This window comes from Pholis gunnellus (genome assembly GCF_910591455.1).
Source record: "Pholis gunnellus genome assembly, chromosome: 8".
Lineage (NCBI taxonomy): Eukaryota > Metazoa > Chordata > Actinopteri > Perciformes > Pholidae > Pholis > Pholis gunnellus.
Window position 1 is genome coordinate 15,928,298 of NC_136534.1, and position 23,152 is coordinate 15,951,449.

The following is a 23,152-nucleotide window of genomic DNA, read 5'->3' on the forward strand; positions in this document are numbered from 1 at the left end:
TGCTCAGAACAAGGACTGTAGATTGTGTTCCCCATCGTGGACTGTAAGCACAGTAGAAAGGGATCTCTTAATGACCTCAATGAACAGCAGGAATTATTACAGCAGGCAAAACCTGTTTCAATGTGGACATATGACTGTTGTTTTAAGACTTTTGAAGCTATCTTTTAGGATTCTGGTTCATTTGATTTAGTCCAAACCATGAAAAAAAAAGACCAAACCAAAGCTACACAAAAGTATGCAGCCAAAGGTGTCCGCATACTAATGAGTGTATATAGTGTATTTGCAAGAATTGTTTGGCTTTGCTGTCGACAAAGGTTTACCGTGTCATCGAGCAGTGAATCTGCTTCTATACCTTAATTATTTTCATCAGTATTGTCCAATAATCATGAATGTAGACTTTGTGGTTTTGTTTCTAGTGTCATTGTCTCTATTCCGTTCATTCACCTCGCCTCACCTACTAATAAAATGTAGCGCCTGCTGATGCGCATGCGCAGCGCGATCTTCCGGACTTGCACCCTGTGTTCAGTGGGGACGCTGCAGTGAGGCTTACTGGGGTAAAGGTAGCGGCGGACAACAACACGCAGAACTTCACCTGTGCGTGGATGCAGGACGCTCAAGTCAACACATCATTAATAAGGTTAGCATTCTGATGCACTGCGAAAGCTATAAGTGGCGTGTTTACATCAAGTTGACCCCATTTAACGTTAAGTTGCATGTCCAACATCGTTGTTGACAATAACATTGACCTTACTAACGCTAGCTAGCGCACTGGAAACCGTTATGTTCGTCTCAGTTATCTTATTAAACAAGTTAAAACTCTGAAAACTACTGCGTTCAACAAGCAGGTAAGTAACGTCGGGCTCTATTTATTTTGAAGTGGGCGCGTTAAGCCGAGTTACAATAACAATGTTTGAGTCATGTGATCTCAAAAGGAGTTTAAGAATCTACGTTAATATTGTTTTGGGGCAGATAACGTTAGTAACACAGCCTAGTAACATTTTAAGGCTACTTAATATTCCACAATACAACTGTGGGATATTGCAACAGTCAGAAACGCAGTGTTTAGGTACACAACAAATATTGGCGTATTGTACAACTTACACAGTAATTATTGTAGATGTTTTCAAAGAAACATTAGTCTTGCTTTTCAGGATAAATAGTTCCATACAAAAGCTTTTGGTTTTTGATTTTCCTGTATGTAAAATCTGAAACATTTCATTTAGGACAAGACTATTACACGTGTTTGTTTTGTGTATTCATTCTGAATTCCATCCAGGAAGAAGAAATGGATAATAATTTGTCAGAGTCTCTGCATGAGCGGACCTTCCAGCTCCAAAGCAGCCTGCCGTCCCTGCCTGTCCCGTTACTGGAGACGAGCCTTTCGAAGTACCTGAATGCAGGTAGGATAGCAAAGTTCTGTTTAAGATCTTAGAAATATGCAAACTTCAAATATTTACTCAAACAAATACTGTAAACTTCCCTTCTCTTTATTCCCCTTCCTTTCCTTTTCATTCCCTTATTCTTTCTCCTCTATCACTCCCTTGTTTTTGACCAGTGGGCTTGCACATTGATGAAGAACCACTTTCCCCACTCTACTCATTAGTGTAACACAACATAGGTGTGCAAGCTACTGCTAACAATGACCGGATGACACCCATGTCGGTCTCAAGGCGTTGGTCATTTTAAATACATATTATGTCAAATAAAGGCCTTTTCATTTTGCATGAACCCCTACAGTGTGCCTAGGATTATTTTTGAAGCAACCTTTCAATAAAACATTTCTGAGACCGTATTCCAGCCCTGCAATGAGCCCTTTACAAGATGAAATACGGTAAATATTGTAAGGGAATTCAACATGGCCTTCATTGCTCACTGCTGCTACTGCTATTTGTATCAAATATAAACATTTAATAGTGTGAGAAGTGTTATTCTGTAATTAGAATATTCGTTAAAGCCTTTATCTTTGGTTTTTAACTAGTTCCTGGTGGATTTGGACAATAGTTAAGACAAGAAGATGCTCCCACTGAATTTAAATACTTAATATAGTAAAATATAGTCTTTAAAGTTTTGGAAAGTGAATGGATGCATTAATGTTTTAATTAAAACATACCATCAATACTCAAGTTTTATTTTGGTCGTGTATGTTGTGAATATATGGTTGTGTGTTTCATTTGAACTGTATATTTAAGCATTTTGTCCATTTATGCAAGCTGAATTAAACCCACAGCTTTTACAACAGAAGATGCTTTAAGTTCACACTGACCAGCAGCTGGAGCTCTTACTTGACTCATTTTGTGCTGCCACGTTTTCCATCAGTTCAACCATTTGCGTCCGAGGAAGAGTTTAAGGCCACAATGGACATTGTGATGAAATTTCAAGAGGGTGTTGGCAAAGAGCTGCACCAGAAACTACTGCAAAGAGCCACGACCAAGAAGAACTGGGTGTGTAATGGAGCGTTCAATGCCTTGTTTTGGTTTTACAGATGTCCTCCTCAGTCATGGATGTTTTATTTATATTTTATTCTTTAGCTAGAAGAATGGTGGTTAGACGCTGCGTATCTGGAGGTCCGCATACCCTCTCAGCTGAATGTGAACTTTGGCGGCCCGGCTCCCTACCTGGAGCACTGCTGGCCCCCTGAAGAGGGAACTCAACTGCAGAGAACCAGTATTAGCACGTGGCATACACTGCAGTACTGGAACCTGATCCGCACGTAAGACACACATTTACAAGCTCTGCTTTTGTGGTGTGTTAAGTAGAAGTTCCTCTCCTTTTTACACAAAGTCAGGTATACATATGTAATGTGTTGTTTTTTCTTTTGCGTGCATATTTTAGGGAAAGGCTGCATCCCCAGAAATCTGGCAAAATAGCATTAGATATGGACCAGTTCAGAATGTTGTTCAGCACCTGCAAAGTACCTGGAGTTCAGAAGGACACCATTCGTAACTACTTCAAGACAGGTAGAATAATCTTGGTTCTTATCTCTTACCTTCAGACCCACCTGCATACACTTTAGCACACTTTCTCAGCTTACAGATCACCTTTGTGGGTGTGTGTACATTTTATGCTGTTCCACAGAGCGTGAAGGTCCATGCCCCTCCCACGTGGTAGTGATGTGTCGTGGAAGGATCTTCACATTTGACGCAGTCTGTGATGGACAAATCCTCACTCCTCCAGAACTACTGAGGTAGTGATATACACACAAGTACACACACCGCTCAAGAGAATAAGCTTCCTGTTTAAGGGTTGTGCTAAATGCTGCTGACATTGCTAATTGCAGTTGTTTGAAATAATTGCATTCCATTAATGATCCCAAAGAGGTCTCTACACTCACAGTATTGTCGGGGAGCAGACATTCTGTGTCTCCTCGCCTCCCTCACCTCTGTATTCCTCCTAGCAGGGATGCGAGAGAGAGAGTGATGCGAGAAAATTACACAAGAACATATTTTAACCACAATAACCATGACGCACAGCATCTTTAGCTATATATAGAATATTCAAGTAACAGATTTAAAGAAAAACACCTGTTGCAACACCACAGGATATGACTGATAGAAATAACCCACAATAGGCGAAAAGAACAGGTTAATTAAATATTAATCTTAATTATTTTTCATTGGTTAGTCAATTTTTCAACTTTCTTTGGCTTCTCTGGGTCCAGGTCGCATTAATTGAATTAATTATACTATTATAAATGAATGTTACATACTGCTGGGTAATAATGACAAAAATGCAATATGATAATAAATAATTGTTTTCTTTCATACTTTAATACTTTTTTTTCAAGCTTTTAAATTACTTTCTGTGAGGTGTTAAAAAGGTCTTGAAAAGTATTTTATGTTACTCGGTGAATCCTGCAGAAACCCAGTAATAATGAGCTGGAGGAAGGAGCAGCACCCAGGGTTCAGTGTTTCCTCATTTTATTTTGTGTGTGTGTGTGTGTGTGTGTGTGTGTGTGTGTGTGTGTGTGTGTGTGTGTGTGTGTGTGTGTGTGTGTGTGTGTGTGTGTGTGTGTGTGTGTGTGTGTGTGTGTGTGTGTGTGTGTGTGTGTGTGTGTGTGTGTGTGTGTGTGTGTTACCTCTATAGGCAGCTCAGCTATGTGAAAGAGTGCTGTGAGGGAGAGCCAGAGGGAGACGGAGTGGCTGCTCTCACCTCAGAGGAGAGGACTCGGTGGGCGCTGGTAAGGGTCCTCAAGTTTGGAGATTTTGGTGTTCATCATGGTGAATAAGTTCTAAAATACATTTGTGAAAAAGTTCTCATAATACAAAAGCATACTTGAGGATCAGTACGTTCAGCATCTACTCTCGCTCTGCAGGCCAGGGAGCATCTAATAAGCATTGATCCACACAATAACACCATCCTGGAGACCATCCAGAGCAGCCTGTTCGTCATTTCTCTGGATGAATCAAAACCCTACTCCACCCCAGAGAACTACACAAATGTACGAGCTGCACAAAGTTTAATCACTAAATATTTCATAACATAGCGTTCACTGTTTTCTAAAAGAACAGAGTTGTGTGTCTTGATTGTGTGACTTTGAAATTATGAACACAGGTGACCGTGGAAGCCCTTAAAGGAAATCCCACCAACCGCTGGGGTGACAAATCGTACAATTCACTCTCGTTCGCAGACGGCTCTTTTGGATGTAATTGTGATGTGAGTTTGTATGTGCGCGCCATGATAGAGGAGTTTCACCGCACTGTGAAACACGTTTTTAGTGCAAGATTTTCATGCTGCTCATCTTGAAAAGTTCCTATCCAAAAGCAAATAATTCTTACATTTTTAACATAAGAGTTGTAAAATAATAAAAAGATTGTTTTTTGCAGCATGCACCATATGATGGCATGGTACTGATTTCTATGTGTTGGTATCTGGACCAGCAAATCAAAGTTACAGAAGGCAAATGGAGGGTAAACATTGACTCCTATTTATTCTCTACACACATTTGAATAGGTCATCTGTCCACTTTTCATACGTCGATGTCGATGCTTTGTAGGGCTCAGAGGCAGTCAGACCCGTACCCCGTCCTGAGGAGCTGGTGTTTACTGTCGACGAAAAAGTCCAGAGTGACATCCGCCACGCCAAACAGCAATACCTTGAGTCGGTGAGCCAGTATTCAACATCAAACTACTACTACTACTAAGCCTGATGCAAAATGACTTGTCCTTAGTCACAGCTGTGTGGGTTTCCACTCTGTCGCTGGTTTTACAGACACAGGACCTGCAGATTGTGTGTTACGCCTTCACAGCATTTGGAAAAGCAGCCGTCAAACAAAAGAATTTGCATCCAGACACCTTTGTTCAACTAGCGATGCAGTTGGCCTACCAGAGAATACACAAAAGGTACAGACTGGTTTCATATAGGGCCATGCATTTACTGATGTTTGAAGTCTGAGGTGAACGGCCCACGACTGTCTCTTCTTACCCCTCAAAGGCCAGGAAGTTGTTATGAGACAGCAATGACTCGCAAGTTCTACCACGGCAGGACGGAGACGATGCGATCCTGCACCCAGGAGGCTGTGAACTGGTGTAAAGCCATGATGGACCCCACATGTGATGTGAGTGTGTGCATGTCTGAAAAAAAACCTGCACTGTGACAAAAAACAACACAGAGTATGGAGGTGGAAGCAGTCTTTGCTTATTTGACATAAACATTTTTCTGCCAGGTTGCTGCCAAGAGGAAAGCCATGCTGCTGGCCTTCAATAAACACAACAAACTGATGGCTGAAGCCCAGGAAGGAAAAGGTCAGTTCACTTTACAAACATGTACTTGCGTAATATTCCTATATATCACCGTTCAACAGTCAGACAATCCTGTCTAAGCAGATCTCATCAAATATAAACAAGGTTGAAGACGGGAGATGCATTTTTCGCTTTTCCACTAATCGACAGTTGCCGTTGGTAGATTTAACAATTTAGGAAGTAGAAGAGAGTAATTTATCTACATACCATATTACATTGTCAACAAGAGGAACAGTCAAAGAATAAGATTAGGCCCAACGGTAAATTACAAATCTGTTCAGCATGCTTTATTAGCTTTATTAGACTTATAATGGTTCAACAAGGGAACATTGAGACGAGATAAATACACTGCTAAAATATTCTATTTCACTCGGAAACACTCACAGTACAGAAGCTAAAGACACTCTAACTTCCGTCTCACTGGGGTGTTGATCCATGTTATTTTGTGACATCGTTGGCAGGTTTTGACAGGCATCTCTTTGGGCTGTATCTGATTGCCAAAGAAGAGGGACGACCCACTCCAGAACTCTTCATGGACCCCCTCTATGCAAAGAGGTGCTGTCTGTAAAGTCAATGTTTTTTTAAACAGTGTGTCTACACCAGGGTCTATACTGGTTGTATCATCATGGACATGTAGGACATTTAGTCGACCTTTTTCAAAGCATACAGTTAAATTGTCATAGCAGGATTTTACGGGATGGTTAGAAAATACTTCTGGATTTTACATTCTGATAAATGGTCTGTTTGATACACTGAATTATTAAGCAGACTCAAGACATTGCATTGGATTGTAAATTGTTAGGGAGGTCTTTCTGTCTGCCTGTAACTGAGTTGTGTTTTTGTCTGCAGTGGTGGTGGTGGGAACTTTGTGCTGTCGTCCAGTCTGGTGGGCTACACTACAATTCTGGGGGCTGTGGCTCCCATGGTGCACCATGGCTATGGCTTCTTTTATCGTATCAGAGATGACAGGTGGGCAGAGAAGACATAAGCATGTTTCCATAAGGCTGTTTCTTCTTCAGAAGCTCTTTATATGTAGACTGTAAACTAACCTACAAACTGGCATGTGTAACCAGCCCAGAATGTTCTCGGTGGGTACCGTTGACATCACCAGTTGAATTGTTTAAAGATTTAAAAATGGCTGCTGATCAAGCCAAAATCAAAGCGGCTTTTCGTTGTTGATTTTCAGAAATGGTAATGATATGCATCAGCGTCGGTCGACTGTTCATTTCAAGTTTGAAATTGTGTGTAACTTCCCTGCAGATTCAGAAACTGCATTCATATCCTCACTGTGTCTTTTTTTCCCCTCCAGGATCGTCATCTCAATCTCAGCGTGGAAATCTTGCCGTGAGACAGATGCTGCGTCACTATTCAACAACTTCTCTAGCTCCTTGCATGAGATGCTCCACCTGGCCACCACATCTCAGCTATGAGTGCTCACACCAACACATTAATGCACACACGGCTCACTAACCCTCCGTTAATAGCCGACAGCTAGCGAGAGTCACGTTTGTGCTCAGCAAAGATCAATGCAAAGGTACACAATCTGTACCGCTACGGGATAGCCACTGGCTTTGGCATTAAAACACATTTATTAACTTTTCTGCTTCTTGACGTGATAAATAAGACATTCTTAGGGTAAATAGTTTTTAATTTTTAATTCCTGACTATTATTTCACATTAAGCTCAAGTGAGTAAATATTCAACTGACACTCAAACTGTTCTTAAGGTGGACAATGAAGAAAATAACCACTGGCTGTTTTGACTGTTGACCTTAGATTTTTCGGTTATAATAAATGAAAGGCATTCCAATTAAACCCATAGAAACTTTATATAAGTTAAATAGTATAACTTTTCTTTGTTTTTGGATTGGATTGGTGAAAATCTACAGACATATGTAACAACAGTACTGAGCTATTAAAGTTGGACTGAAATTGAAAACACATTTTTTCCTAAGAAATCAGTTTATATCTTCCTGGTGTTTGTTTTACATTTTGAAATAGATGCTTTAAAATCCAGTTCAACTTGAAACTTTTTGAAGACGAAGGCTCCTTCCCTTACGTCTGCACTTGCCACATAAAACAGCCGTGTGACCATATTTCTGCCCCAATTTAAACCAGCATTTCCTCAGCTGGTGAAGGTGGAGCCAGATGGGCCCAAAGCTATGCTATGCCTAGACTAACACAATCTGGAGATACAATATCAAACTCAAGTTGCCTTCCAATCTATTGAGGTGTTGTTTTGTATTACTTCAGCACATGAGAGTAGCCGTTGGTTTGCTGATTATCGCCTTGTATTTGATCAATGCACCTCATAGGGCCTGCACACTATGCAGCTTTCTGTGTTATCTGTCTGTCAAGTGAAAGATGATGATGATGATATTAGGATGACTGCTGTGACCATAAATGAACCTCAAAAACTGTGATTTCTTTTTCTTCCACTCTTCCTCTGAATTTAAAGCCTTGGAAATTGCAACATGTGAATAAAATTGTACTTCCTTTAAACACCCAAATGAAATCTGAAAGAAATCAATACCTCTATTGTCAACAACACTAAATGTATGTGATTTTATAAATGTTGCAAAGATGTTCTGACAAATAAAGTTGAAAGAGTTCCATCTGTTTAATTGTTTTGTCAAATGGGTACCATAATGTTAAAATGAGGAGATGTTTCAATAACTGAATACAAAACTTTAATAGTTGCATTAAGGCACATTCTACAAAAAGGTTAGTAATTCTTGCATATGTAGAAACAAAATAGGATTTGTGGGTTAAACTGTCCAAAATGTGTCCAAATACATACACGGTAGAACATAACTTATTTGTCACTATGTGTATTTAAACCTGTGCTTCTCTTTCTGTCACATATCAAAGTATCTTCTGTGAAAAAGGTCCATAAAAGCAACAACTAATAAACAGTATTACAGAAGTTAGACTTGGCTTTTTGACTGAAAATTGACATGTCTAATTTGATTATAACCAAACTATGAGAGGCACAGCTGCAAGACAGATTCCCCTAAGGCTGAACGGTTACTGAGTTACATTTTTTAAAGTTGGGACCCATTTAGACCCCAGGGAAACATGAATACCTCTGGAAACACAGAGATAGGTGTAGTATTGCTCCTGGTGTCCGGTGTCCTCTCCTTGTTCTCTTTATTTCCTCTGATGGCCCATCTGTTTGTTGACCAGCATGTGGTAGACGCCCTTTTGGGCCAGCAGCTGTTGATGTGTCCCCAGTTCGGTCACCACTCCTCCATCGAAGACAGCGATGCGGTCTGCATTCTGGATGGTGGACAGACGATGAGCCACAATGATGCATGTCCTGCCCTTACTGGCCTCGTCCAACGCCTCCTGCACCACCTGGAAAGGGCAGAATGACAGTGACCTCATATGTACATATCAGACTGCTGCGCATCACTCGCTCTGCAGAGAAGGTGAATGGCTGCAATCAGCCGTCCCTCCAGGACGGAACGCCATGGTCCATCAATAACAGGTACTTTCCATCCACAGTTGGCCTCATCAACGAGGCCCATGACCCCCACTGACATGGACCGTTAATGACGAGGGATGATTCATGAATTAATTGTTATTTCGATATATTTTCTCTAAATTTCCAGTGAGCATTATGACCCTTTATGTGTTCACTCCAACACTGTTATTAAACTGTGAGAGTATATACGTTTTTAATCTCTGGTTTGATTTGTATGGGTATTTATATCTTATTCTTTGTAATCAGTGTCGATTGATAACATTTTATGGAGGAAAAATAAAATATCAGAGCTTTACTATATTTTTCTTCTTCTATAATCACATTACAAGATCTAATTTAACACTGTAACCAACAGTTAAATAGTATTTCAACACCTCTGCAATGCATAACTTATTGAAATGAGGTTTTCTGCTTTAATAGATATTTTCGTATTGTCATTTTCTTGTTCATTGGTCTTACTGGTGCTAGCATCACTTGTGGGAAGGATTTATTTAGCAACTGGTGACTTTGTTTATCCCCCCTCCCCCAACACTCACCTTCTCACTCTCAGTGTCGAGTGCGGAGGTGGCCTCGTCCAGGAGCAGCACTTTGGGGTTGCGGAGTATGGCTCGGGCTATGGCTATACGCTGCTTCTGTCCACCTGACAGCTGAGCTCCTTTATCACCTGCCTGAGTCTCGTACCTCTGCTCATACAGAGCGAGAGCGAGAGAGAGAGAGAGAGAGAGAGAGAGAGAGAGAGAGAGAGAGAGAGAGAGAGCATATTATTTATATATTTCCATAATAATGACAAAAGCATCCAAACTGTAATCCACACACCCCACTGAACAGTTTTTCTTGTGAATACTTTGTACTAAGAAATGGTCTAGTTGCACCGTTTTGCAATTAACTGAAATTGATTGATTAGAAATGTACCATTTTGAGCACCGTCTACATTTGTTTATCTATAGTAAGTACCAATTTGCATATTTAATCTCACAACACTTCCTCGGAATTTATTAAGAAATGATGGATCCTAAATAAAGCAACAGGAACACGTATTCTGAGAGAGGTCTGTTTGATTTTTAAATAGCATTTTTCAATGCTGTGGAGCACCACAGACCACATTCTATTCATCATGAGTGTATGGAGGTAGAGGAAAGATGGATGCCTCTAAGCCTGAGCAAATATAGCCCAAACTAGTTACCAATAGAGGTAGGAAAGGTGAGTTGCATTTTTTGCTATTGTTTAATTACCACCACACTGACAGCCATCATATCCCAATTGTCCCAGTAGATGGCTGTTGTGAGATATTGTAAAGATTGTAGCTGTTTATTTCTGGCTATGTCATGACTGAGAACAGAGCATTACTGAAACATCACAGCAGTTACCTGTGGCAGGCTTTCTATGAAGGTGTGAATGTTGGCTGCTTTAGCAGCTTCCTGTATCTCCGCCAGGGTTGCGGTGCGGCTGTTGTCTCCATAGGCGATGTTTTCGCTCAAGGTGCAGTCGAACAGCACAGGCTCCTGGGATACGATGCCTATCTGAGATCTCAACCATTGAATGTTCAACTGTTTTGCATTTATATTGTCCAGCAGCTGAAGAAGAAAATGTTAGCCATCATTATTGTAGAAGCAGTGGATGGATTTGATGTCTAAAACATGAAATAACTGTTTTCCTGAGCAAAATATCTGTATTTTAGCTGCTAAATACGCCACCAGCTAGTTGCTAACTTTGTCTGTGTAACGTTTAGTTCTGAGCAGAAAGTTCTTGAAAATAGCTGCCTGCACTGGCCGAAATCAACATTAATGTGAAGTTACAAAGAGCAGAGGGGGAGCTGGATAATAATTATCTGTGTTTGTTTTAAAAACTCTTGTGCATCACTTAAAAATAAGGATGTATATTTTTTATATTGTAGCAAAAAAATATTGTTTTCTCTCACAGAAGACAGTCAGCAACAGCAAGAATCCCATCAAGATAAAATGAAATGGTTTGTGCAGTAAATATAAAAACACACAGGTCTCAAGGTCCCTGTCTCGTCAGTACAGTGCTGTAAAGAAGCCATAAACACGTTGGCCAGCTAACCATTAACCAGCTGACAGTAGGTGAAGAGGAACGAGTGTCAATCAGCCACGTGGGTGTGTTTTATCTTCTCACCACTCTCCCCTCCCTGGGATCGTAGAACCTCTCCAGCAGCTGGACGGTGGTGCTCTTTCCACAGCCGCTGCTGCCCACCAAGGCCAAAGTCTCTCCCTTGCTCACTTTTAGATTCAGCCCTTGGAGGATGGGCACATCGGGGCGTGAAGGGTAGTTAAAAAAGACACAGTCAAAGTCCACGTTACCATCGAATTTGTCCTGGTGGTTTTAAGAGATGACACAGAAGAGTGATATGTTAGCTTGCGTGCAAAGAGCTGTACCATAAATGACGTGTTTTGGTGTGTGGGGCTTTGTGTCACGTACCGGTGACTCCCCCTCCTGTGAGAGATTGTCGATGGCGGACTCTTTCTTCAGCAGCATCATGAGGTGGGCAGCTGAGACTTTGGCCTTAGCATAGCTTGGAGCGAAGGAGTTGGCCTGTCCGAGAGCCATGGCACCATACAGTATAGCAGAAATAACACTGGGAGAGAGAGTCAAGTGCTCATTAGTTATACCTCTCACATTTAAGAGTCAACGGAAGGGGAAGATTAATTTACTTTTATATTTTAGTTACCTAACTTTTCCAATATCCCTGTTTAATTTACCTTAAATTACCTTTTATCTAACTCATACAATATAATGTATTCAGTGCTTGTTTCTATATTTCTATTAGCTACATCACTCTGATATTGAATGAAATATTTTACATTTCAAGTAATAATTTTATGATTGCACAATTAAATCAAATAGACATTTAACGATGTCTTGTGCATCACTTTAAATACATTTCCCAAATTTCATTTCCATAATTCAGCCTGACTGAGTGTCTTTGGAAACCTTGGGATCTTGAAAGAATCAAATGTACACTATACAGTATCTGAGGGTTTACAATGCACATGTGTTGTATAAATGAGTTAACATTTCTGTGTTTTATGGTTTAATGTTTGTTCAGAAGTGACCTTTGGGCTTCCTCTTTGTGTAACAGGTTGAATAAATGAAGGCGGAGGCGTAGTTGCGTTAGCATTACTAAAACACGTGTGTGTGTGTGTGTGTGTGTGTGTGTGTGTGTGTGTGTGTGTGTGTGTGTGTGTGTGTGTGTGTGTGTGTGTGTGTGTGTGTGTGTGTGTGTGTGTGTGTGTGTGTGTGTCTTTTGGATCACCAAAGATGTTTTGTGGGACTTTGTCCTCTGGGTTTGGAGCCAACTCATTCCCAGTGGCCTCTCACATACTTCAGGCCAGGGTTATGATTAAAAGCCATATACAAAAGCTTCTCCTCTTTTGTAACCTACGTGTGCACACAAACAGTTCATCTTCTCTATAATAAACTAAATTTGAATCTGCTGATTAAGAGACAAGACAAAGTCATGCTATCTGTTTACTCACAGGAATACTCCCTCAACATCCATCCTTCCTGTCACAATGAGCCAAGCTCCAAAGCGGAAACAGCCTGCATAAGCAAAGTAGATCATGGCCTGGGTAAGGGAGAAGGTGAAGCCATGCACATGGGCGTTTTTCTGGGAGTTCCTGTTCAGAGAGTGAGAAAAAGGTGGCATCAGAGAGGTCACTCCTCAAATTAATGAAATTGTATTAAAATAGATGTATAATATTAGTTCACATATCCCATGGAGAAGATGGATCTGTGGTTTAACGTCTCGTACTTGTATGGTACTTCAAGGTTTTCCTGATACAAAGACTCAAACTTGGGTTCTCTGCTTAGAGAGACGACAGTGCGGATATTGTCGATGGCCTCTGTAGCAATCTGTAGAGATAAACCATGCAAACATTATATCTACTGTATATCACAAAAAAAGAATTAGCTATTAGGCACATCTCATACTGATTCCCTACCTTTCCAGCTTTCTCCAGCTCCTTCTTGTCTTTGGCGGCGTATCCGGTGAGCGCCTGCATCTCTACAGCTCCAGCCGCTGCCATGAAAGGCACCACAGCCAGGACGAGCAAGGTCAGCTGCCAGCCGTACACAAAGGAGATGATCACAGAGGTGCCCATGTTGGCTAAGTTCTGGGCAAACGCAGCCATACGTACTCCTGTAGCCTGAGCAGGCGTGAAAGAAGGATACAAAGTAAGTGACCGGAACACTGATTTTCTGAGACGATTCATTGTTTTAGTCTTTGGAAAATAGCTTTGTTAATGTTGTGTGTTTGTGACCGCTGTTGAGACTTACCCCTTGCACTTGGGCTGCGTCTGTGGCCAGTCTCGTAGTGAGCGCTCCAACACTGTTTTTGGGGTGGTCAAACCAGCCGAGGTCCTACAAGAAAACAGGGAATGACATTTTCCATTGGCCATGAAAATAAATCCATTCATCCATCTATTATCTTTTTTACGCCACCTGACATTGGGCAAAGGCAGCTACACCCTGGACAGGTTGCCAGACTATCGCGGGCCTGAATAACACAGACAGACAACCATTCACGCTCACATCCACACCTACGAGCAATTTAGAGTCACCAATTAACCGAAGCGGCGTGTCTTTGGACTGTCGGAGGAAGACCGAGAACCCAGAGAGAACCCACGCCGTCACGGGGAGAACATGCAAACTCCACACAGAAGGCCCGTATAGCCCGGGAATTGAACCCCACACCTCTTGCTGTGAGACATTACGAGTTAATATTTATTAAGAATACAATTTCTATAGAAACTCAGCCCCGACAGAAACAAGCAGAGACGAGAAAAGAGGCATTGTTACACTTACCTGTCTCATCATGGCCGTAAAGGCATCGCGTCTCAGTTTAAGGGTCAGAATCTCTCCAGATTTACCAAAACAGAAGCCCTGTTAAAAGTTCACAGACAGAAGGCATGAGCACACAAGTTATACTAACCAGGTGCTGGTTGTATGCCTTCAAATGTATTGTATTTATTATATCATCTAAGTCTCAGCTAGAAATCTAATAAGTGTATTTCCGAAAATATCAAATTCCTTTGAGGGCAATAACCCCCCCCCCCCGGGAAATGAATATACGTCAACGTGCATGTGTGTTAGTCATACCTGTAGAAACATGGTGATGAAAGTTACAACTCCAATAACAACAAACATCAGAGAATAGAATGTAGATCTTGCTCTGACAATGTCTGGATCTGGTTCTGCAAACACCTGAGAGGAGAAAAAAACCAACAGATCATTTCTAGCTTTCTATGACATCTGACAAATGTTGCATCGTGAAGCTTTAAAATAACTTTTGTGCACAGATACAAGGAGTAACATACGGTGATGATCTTGGAGAAGATGACAGCAAACAATGGTTGCATAGCTCCGTTAAAGATGGCACAGATGGTCCCGACCAAAATGTACGGCCACTCGTGAATGTTGAGACGCAGCAATTGAGGGAACGACATGGAGGGAATATTTTCATCCTACAGAAAGGGAGAAAGAGCTGAGCCACATCTCCTTTCATCTCCTTCCGCTTTTTCCTCAGGAAGATATTCACAAAGTTAGAGTGTGGTGAACTGAATTTAATATGTAACTGTTGGAATGTGGGGAAATATCGAAGGAAAGAGTGGTTAAACATCTAACTCAACCACGTCAAAAGACTTCTTGGCATCTAACAATATATGTACTCAATGTAGTAGTGGGGTTGGACTATGAGAGTATATAATATTGTTTGCCCTGCATAGACACTGCATTGACCCAGCCACTCAAACCCCAGAGATGTTGCACCAAAGCTCACCTCATCTGTCCCATAATCCTTCAAATTCTCTTTTTCCTCTTTCTCTCCCTCTGAGGCAGCAAAGGAGGCGCCTCTTGTGGACTTCCTCCTGTGCAGAGAGGACTGAGAATGGGTCTTGGCTAACGGGCTCTTCTTGTCCGCAGAATGCTCCCACTCCGCCTCCTCCCCCTCCTCCCCCTCCTCGACATTTTGAAAGGTCTGCAGCAGAGAGAGACGGGAGGGAACCACAGAAATAAACAATATCAAAGATGTCTATTCTGAAATTACAAAGTTCCCCTTGAGTTCAAGCCCAACCAAATGGTGTGTCAAGTGTTTATGTGTGTCTACCTGCATGGTGACCAGTGTATGGTAGATTCCCTTTTCTTCCATCAGTTGACTGTGAGTCCCCAGCTCTACAATTTCACCTTGCTGAAAGCCAGCGATGACGTCCGCGTTTCTGATGGTTGAGAGGCGGTGGGCAACAACTATGGTGGTACGACCCTGTCGGACCTGCACAAAAAGATGTCTTTTTTTTCCTATGCTTACATTTACAAGAAGGAGCTACAATTGTACATACATGTCATGAAGATACAACATGTTTGCAGTTGTAGTGAGACACAGTGGTGCTTTGAGCTGAATACTAACATGTTCATCATATTTTTTGCAAGTTAGTATGCTAACATTTGCTTAGGCTAAACACAAGTACAGCTGAGGATGATGGGAATTCCAGTTGGTTTTGCATATATGTGATTGAAAACCACTACTCCTGGATTAAGTCTATTTGAATTGATATGAATTGCTGGTGGTGCTAGTGGGAAAGTCAGAGCATTACCAACGTCAGTCAGATTTATCCTCTGGGGATCATGAATGTGATTCCACTGCAATCAATAGATCTTTCAGTCTGGACCACAGTGGTGGACCAACAGACAGACCAATACTGTCATCAATAGAGCCACACCATTAGTGCCGCTACAGAAAGTAGTAAACCAACGTCATCTGCTTTGAATTAAGTATTTTAACTGCAGTTCTTCATGTCTTAATGTTCTTAATGTAAAAGTGCAAAGTAAGCTAAAGCTTTTCTGAACGAGGCAGAGCATGTGTCTGTGTATATTTCTACCTTGTCGAGTGCAGCTTGCACAATGGTCTCACTCTCAGCATCCAGAGCAGATGTGGCTTCGTCCAACAGAAGGATTTTGGGGTTGCGGACTAGAGCTCGAGCAATCGCAATCCTCTGCTTCTGTCCTCCACTCATCTGAGTCCCTCGGTCACCGACCATCGTCTCAAACTTCTGCTCAATGATAACAGTCGCAATATTAGCAAGTGGTGGACAGAGTTCTTGATACACACAGAAGACAGGGAGTCATAAATACAGTCATACGTCAGGAAGGTCCATAATGAAGTTGTAAGCATTGGCCTCCTTGGCAGCTTGTGTGATCTCCTGCTGCGTCACGTCAAGTCGGCCGTATCTGATGTTCTCAGCGATGGTGGTGGCAAAGAGGATGGGCTCCTGACTCACCACTCCGATCATCTCTCTCAGGTAGCGGACGTTAAGAGAACGGATGTCGTGACCGTCGATAGTCATCTAAAGTGCAGGATTCAAACACACACAGCACTTAATCTAATTCTAAACACAGCATATTGAGTGAGCAATGAGTATTTAAAAACAGCATACTCTCTGTTGTTGTTAAAAGAATAATTTAACATTTTTAGAAATACCCTCATATGTTTGGATGAGAAGATTTGATACAAGTCTCATGTCTGTGCGATAAATATAAAGCCGAGCACAGTCACTTCCTGGAGTTTCACCTGGTTCTCTGGCAACCTCACAGTATATCACGACCACAAATTGTGTTTACAAATGCAGACGTGATTTTCAAAGTTTACTGCATTTTAAGCAAGTTTCAAGACTCTCAGCATTGATTTTTATATCAATGTAAACTTAATACAAATCAAAGGTGCCGTGTAGTAGCCAGCAGTGAATGTGCGGAAACAAACAAAACACTACTTTGATCTTTATCTTTATGGGACACCTGCACTTATTAAATGACAACATTTTATAGGAGTGCAATACTAAATTGGTGGAGTACTCTTTCAAGTCCTCAATGATAGCAGAGTGGAAATGGTGACGAATGCTGAATAAATCCTTTGAATGAAGTGGTTGAGAAATATCACTTACAGATCCTTCTTGAGGATCGTAGAACCTCTGCAGCAGCTGGACCGTGGTGCTTTTACCACAGCCGCTGCTACCAACCAAGGCAATGGTCTGCCCGCTCTTCACGCTCAGAGAAAGGTTTTGTAATACCTACAAATGATAAAATCAGTTATGAGATACAGGTTGAAGTAATATAATGTATGTTATAGAGTTCAGTAAACTGTTGAAGGGGAACAGACTTTGACATCCGGCCTTGAGGGGTAGTTGAAGTGGATGTTCTTGAACTCTATGTTTCCTTTGATGGAATCAGGTTTGAAGCCGGCCTCTGAATAGCTGTCGATGGTCGGTTTCTGTTGAGACAATAGTTTTACTTCTAAAAACTCAGCTCTGTTTTGATTTGTAGTTTAGCCACAGTTGGATAGAAACCTGATTCTTATCACAACCTCAAACAGACAATGGGAGGAAGGCTGTTAGCCCCGCATGTTTAGGTGAGCGTATTTAGAAAGGCGAATACGTTTTTTTCCACATCTCTTTGTATTTTCACTGCACACGGCTATTCTCCCTCAAAGATTGAGCTCTGTGTTTCAACAAAGAATGAGACTTTTATGTCCCTTTTGAAGGCCTCACACTTCTGTATTTCAGACTAGACAGTATACACTAGAAACTATAAAGCACCTTTCTAGATCAAACATCACAAAGTGCTTTGCAATATAAGACACAACATACAAGTAATTAATAAAATATAGATGAAAATGTGTCCTTGGATCTTAGGTCCAAAGGGAGAGAGTTCACAGGTTTAGGAGCCATGACTTTCAATTCACAGTCTCCCTCAGTTTAGAGCTTGGACCATGAAGGTGTACCCTGCCTTCACCCAATGTAGGCTGGGATAAGCGGGTTTCGATAATGGAAGGATGGAAGATTAACTAAAATACCCTTAGATGACATGTTGTACATTTTTTGTTTTGCTTGAGACTCCTTGTGTAAACAGACGTAGGACTCAGCCAGCTGTTCGTAGAATATCCTGTATCCGTGCTGATAAACGAGGCCCACTGTAAACTAAACACAGGAGCGTCTCTACGTTCCCATGGTCCCATATTCCTCAGTTTATAATCTTCTTCATTTGACACATTAACGAGACCTTTCTAAGGGTTTTATGTTTTCTCAGCAATGTATGTTTCTCTGGGACAAATGTTGAAATCATCCACCTACAGCATGTAGCCTACTGCTTGTACCATACAGTCTCAAGTATGCGGGCGAGACATTGATATCTCCACACTAGCTGTATGGATTATCACCATTCAAACTACATTTGAAACCTCCATCTCCATTCATTCAATTGCAATTCAAACTGTGACGAAAGCCCTTACCAATCTCTTATAATGTTTATATCAGGAATATAGGACCCTGGGAACATAGGGGACGCTCTAAACGCAGGTACATCCCAGAATAACTATAGCAACAAGACTCTCTCGAAGTGGTTCACTGAAAGTCCCAGTCAAACGGAAGTTAGAGTGTGTTTAGCCCCTGTTACGGTTTCAAATGTTTGATGACCATCCTGCACTCGTGGTTGCCGACAAGCTGCAAAACATGAATTTCCTCTCTCCCTCGTCCTCCTGATATAACAACAGGTGAAGGAGGTTAGTTAGTTAGTTCAGGACGGGGAGAGCCACAGCTGTGCAATATCAACCAGATGACCTGACAGCAGGTGCTCCAATTAGAGCAAAATCCAACATATCTGACTCCAAGTTGTCGGCTGCATCAAAGCGGCTCCCCAGAGTGCCAGATTACAGTGGTGCATGCTCAGTAATATAAACTGACAACTGTCCAGCAGCAAAGATATGTAAAAAAAAACATATTTTTAACATGTGCGCTTTGGGGAAGAACGTTGCATCGCTTACATGATCAATAATGCTGTACACTTTATGTGCAGCTCCTCGGGCACTGGCAAAGTTCTGGATGTTAGGAGACGTCTGTCCCACAGTGAACGCTCCAATAAGCACAACGAAGAACACCTTAAGAGACACACACCAGTGTTAGCCACAGCAACCTTGTTTTTCAGAGTCTCACTTATGTTCAAAGGGAAGTGATTTGAAGAAATTGTGTCATAATATGCCTACTCACAGTGAGTACAGTTCCAATGGTGTACTCATTGCTCAGGATGAGTGTACTTCCGTACCAGAAGGCCAGAGCATAGGACAGGTAGATCATCAGGAAGTTGATGCCAAAGGCAAAGTTAGCATATGTCGCCTTCTTTATTCCCACGTTCTTTGCATCCTCCAAGTTCTTATTATATCTGTGGCGCAAGACACACAGAGACACAAGCACAGGTGCTAGTTCAACAGAAAGCTAATTCAAGCACAAATCGGATTGCAATGACATCCTAACAGCATCAGTAGAACGCACTAATCTAATTCCATCTTTATGGGTTTTATCCACGACAGCTGGAGGCTGAACCAAGATTTATTGTTGCGGCATAGATGGTTTGCTAGAATCGAAGAAAAACAGATGTGGTCTCATAACTTTCCATCAGATTATTTCAGCATTTGGATATTCCAGACTGATATTCATATTGATACTATATTATACCTCACAAACATTATTAATTTGTTTACTAGCTTTAACATTTACTATTATTTAAAACACCTGTTTTCATGTGGATTTTTCATCTTTTGTGGAGCACATTGAGTTCTATCTTGTTGTATGAAATATGCAATGCAAATAAAGTTGTATTATATTATATATTATATATATTCATAAATCGTATTGTACATACCTCTTGATTTCTCTTTCCTGACCACTGAAAGCAAACACTGTCCTGACAGCAGAGATTACCTCTGATGCCACCGCTCCAGCTTTGGCATATGCAGCCTGCTCTTTAGAGGTGAACGTCGTTAGCAACTATTCAGACCAGGAGACAGACGTAATGTTATTAACAATACCCGCAGGGGGCTGAGAAAGGTGGAAAGATGGAATGAAGACAAAGAGTAAGTAAACTTTAAAAGAGCAACACAAAGATGACGGAGAGAAGCTTACCTTAGAGAAAATTGCAGCTGAAAGGCCAAGGGCAGGGCTCACAGCCAGGATGACAAGAGTGAGTTTCCAGCCTTTGGCAAAGCCGATGATGAAGGATGTGATGAAGGTGCTGAAGGCCTGAAGAAGCATCCCGGCCTTGTCACCAATACCCTCTTGGATCTTATAGACATCACTGTGCGTGCAAATATAATTCACATGTAGGTATTAACAATGAAAGAAAAAACATGTTGTCGTTGTCATGTGAAAACTGTGAAACTTTATTGATCCAGACTTTAATGTTTTAACTTCAAATGAAGGATCATATTATAGGATAATGAAAGAAATCCTAAAAATAAGGATGCTTTTCTTTTCTACGTCAGAGATGGAAGCCACTTTACAGAAGAGCTGAAAATATTGATTCGTTAGTCGATCAACAGGAATTGATTCAGCAAAATTTGTATAATCATTTAATTGTTTGATTGTTTTCTAATTGTTGTTTTTATAAAGAAAGAATCCCAAAAGGGCGACTGGTGCCATCCGAATCGTCTATGTCTTCTATGATAGTATATTGAATATGTTTTGCTTCAATTGTTAAAGATGTCAACTTGGGCTCTGGGAAATGTTATGGCCATTTTTCACTCACATATAGACCAAATGATGAATCAAATATTTGAGAAATTAATAAAATAAAAAAAAAAAGTGAGTTGCAGGTCTGCTTTACAATAATTTGTCTGCATGTGAAACAGAGTGTGTTACTTGTCTGTTACCCACTCTGTAAGACGTGTGTTGAGCTCTCCTGTTTCAGAGACATCGAACCAGCCGATGTCCTGCTGCATGATGCGGTGGAAAAACAACTTGCGGATGTGTTTAGCCTGCCGCCCGGCAGACAGGGTCCAGAAGGCCACCTGCCCGTAGGCTACCACCAGCACGACAAAACCCAATATGGAGTAGCTAACGGCATAACTGGAAGAAGAGAAGTACTGTGACACACATGACTTTAAATCCTCGGCTAAGACCTGAAGACAATTTAAATTCTCTATTTTGTTTAAGAAAGTGGAAGTTGGAAGACGATTCAATTGACAATATGAACAAATTATGCAATTTTACATCTAGAGAAACCCATTTACATCCCTGAAAAACATAAGAAGCACATCCATCAAAATGAAATATAACAAGTATTTTCCCCCGACAACAACTTGCTCTGTTTCTGATCATATAAAGTCTTACCTTGTCATTTCTTCCTCTAAGGTGCTGTTTATTTGTATGTTGGTGACATCTAAAGACACAAGGTAATAAACAACATTGTTAAATGGTGTTTTGTCTTATCATGATATCTGCCCATGTCTGTAACTGGAAACTCACTGGTGTTGTTGGGGTTGGTTTGTCCCGGAGAGGGGTTATGTACAAGGCTGTCTGTCATGTCCCCAAACACAATACACATGAGAGGAAGAGTTACACCGTTGGCGATGGCACAGACGCTCCCAGCCAGGATCAAAATAATGTCCACGCCTTTTGCAAACCTAAACTTCACTCATATAAAGGAGTGTAGTTTAGGAAGGAACGAAAAACAGAACAGTAGAAATCAGTATCTGAATATTGCTTCTGATGATTTGTGGGGTGTAAAAAAATGTGAATAATGCAATCAGAAGGGGGAAATACTTTAAACTCTAAGCAGCTATTATATTCTCACAGCAGGGGACACGTGGAGTCAAACCCAAACAAAAGGAGGATGTGTCGCACTCCCATCCTCCCCACCGTCTCCTCCTTACGTCACACAAACCTTGACGCACAGATGCTTGTATGATACCACATACAGCCTTACTTTTATTATCAGTCTTTACTCGCTAACCTCAGGCTGATTTAAAAAACAACAACAAAAATCAATACAGCTTCGCCTGTTTTCTGTTGTTTCGAACACGCAGAGGCATAACATAACACATCAGTTTCATTTTAGATCAATATTAAAACAGTAACTTCAATGAAAAATTGCCAAAGTACATATCTGAGTTACTGACATATTACTTAGAGCAAATTATTCTCATTGTTCCAACAACCCAAAGCGAGCTGGGTAAACTTGTCTTTGGTGTCATTTTTGTGACATTCTGTCCCTGTTTCTACTTGTAAATGCAACTTCTTATTTTTGCTGCCCATCTTGCAGGACTCACAGGCAGAGAACTTTTTTCGTATCTTGAGGGGACCTTTCTGATTAAAATATGAAGGCAGGATACCGTAGAAAGAATACAACTGTAGAAAGTATAAAATAAAGCTACATTAACTGCTTCAAAGGAACAATTACTTAGAGATACGCGTGGATCTGACAGAAAGACATCACAGTGTGTGATGATGAGCTTACCACATCAATGGGGCCAACCATGGGCAACTTTGGCTCTTTTTCTTTCTCCTTTTTTTTGTCCATGCTTCCACTGTAGAATATAAAAAGCATGATGCTTTAACATATATATATATATATATATATTATTTTCCAGATAATAAGTGAGACACGTGTTCAGGTTTGGGCGCATATGAATCGAGAGCACTTTGTCAGATTAAGAGAGAATTTAAAGCGTACCTTAAATGTCCATTTTGTTCGGGTTTGGCGGCGGGCAATTGGTCCATTTCGTCCTTCACATCCATGTCTGTTTGTTGTCTAAATATTTACGTCTCAATATAACCTACTTATATGGTCCTCTCTGAGAATAAATGAGACAAAACATCAAATCACCAAAAAGCAACACCAGGATTCAAAGCTCAGTGGCGCAGTCTGCATTGTAAACTGTATCAAAACTGTAAAGGTAGAGTAAAGAAAATAAATAGTCAAACACAGGCATACCGTTTCTCTACCAACCCCTCCTACTCCGGGCTGTATGCTCGTGACACCAGCGCCTCTCCAGTCCCTCGTCCTCGCTCCTCTTCCGTCCTCAAGTGCCTCAACCAAACCGTTACGTCATAGGCTGATATCCACCCTATCGCAAGACGAGCCTCGATGAGAGG

General features: G+C 41.1%; 2 protein-coding genes across 3 annotated transcripts; one reads left to right on the forward strand and one right to left on the reverse strand.

The window, feature by feature from the left end:
• Positions 1-529: 529 nt before the first annotated feature.
• On the forward strand, positions 530-8,350 carry crot (carnitine O-octanoyltransferase). Of its 2 annotated transcripts, XM_079164978.1 has the most exons (17): positions 530-637; positions 1,277-1,400; positions 2,317-2,441; positions 2,529-2,710; positions 2,833-2,957; positions 3,076-3,184; positions 4,084-4,177; positions 4,313-4,438; positions 4,552-4,653; positions 4,824-4,907; positions 4,994-5,101; positions 5,209-5,339; positions 5,431-5,554; positions 5,663-5,741; positions 6,200-6,293; positions 6,588-6,707; positions 7,048-8,350. In XM_079164978.1, exons 2-17 carry the CDS (start codon positions 1,286-1,288, stop codon positions 7,166-7,168), a joined length of 1,839 nt encoding a protein of 612 aa, XP_079021104.1. In that variant the 5' UTR covers positions 530-637; positions 1,277-1,285; the 3' UTR covers positions 7,169-8,350. The 2 variants fall into 2 exon arrangements, with proteins under 2 accessions (XP_079021104.1, XP_079021105.1); XM_079164979.1 differs by lacking the exons at positions 530-637; positions 1,277-1,400 and adding an exon at positions 1,735-1,831.
• A 60-nt stretch (positions 8,351-8,410) lies between these two features.
• abcb4 (ATP-binding cassette, sub-family B (MDR/TAP), member 4) lies at positions 8,411-23,079 on the reverse strand. Its single transcript, XM_079164977.1, has 28 exons — positions 22,992-23,079; positions 22,731-22,851; positions 22,515-22,584; positions 21,524-21,686; positions 21,389-21,437; positions 20,933-21,124; positions 20,183-20,354; positions 19,923-20,047; positions 19,271-19,442; positions 19,048-19,161; positions 17,389-17,499; positions 17,174-17,299; positions 16,376-16,579; positions 16,115-16,285; positions 15,346-15,507; positions 15,019-15,216; positions 14,558-14,704; positions 14,340-14,444; positions 14,046-14,123; positions 13,518-13,601; positions 13,184-13,387; positions 12,994-13,094; positions 12,719-12,859; positions 11,661-11,817; positions 11,358-11,555; positions 10,592-10,798; positions 9,761-9,907; positions 8,411-9,094 (listed from the first exon to the last, which is right to left on the reverse strand). The coding sequence occupies exons 2-28, from the start codon at positions 22,793-22,795 to the stop codon at positions 8,888-8,890; spliced, it is 3,870 nt and encodes a 1,289-aa protein (XP_079021103.1). The 5' UTR covers positions 22,796-22,851; positions 22,992-23,079; the 3' UTR covers positions 8,411-8,887.
• Positions 23,080-23,152: the final 73 nt, after the last annotated feature.

Coding starts and splice junctions, on each gene's coding strand:
- crot (XM_079164978.1), top strand. CDS start 1,286: ATGGATAATAATTTGTCAGAGTCTCTGCATGAGCGGACCTTCCAGCTC. Junction 1,401..2,316: donor TTCGAAGTACCTGAATGCAG/GTAGGATAGCAA, acceptor GTTTTCCATCAG/TTCAACCATTTGCGTCCGAG. Junction 4,654..4,823: donor CTTTTGGATGTAATTGTGAT/GTGAGTTTGTAT, acceptor TGTTTTTTGCAG/CATGCACCATATGATGGCAT.
- abcb4 (XM_079164977.1), bottom strand. CDS start 22,795: ATGGATGTGAAGGACGAAATGGACCAATTGCCCGCCGCCAAACCCGAA. Junction 17,500..19,047: donor TGTACAGCATTATTGATCAT/GTAAGCGATGCA, acceptor TTGTCTCAACAG/AAACCGACCATCGACAGCTA. Junction 13,602..14,045: donor TTACGGCCATGATGAGACAG/GTAAGTGTAACA, acceptor GTTTTCTTGTAG/GACCTCGGCTGGTTTGACCA.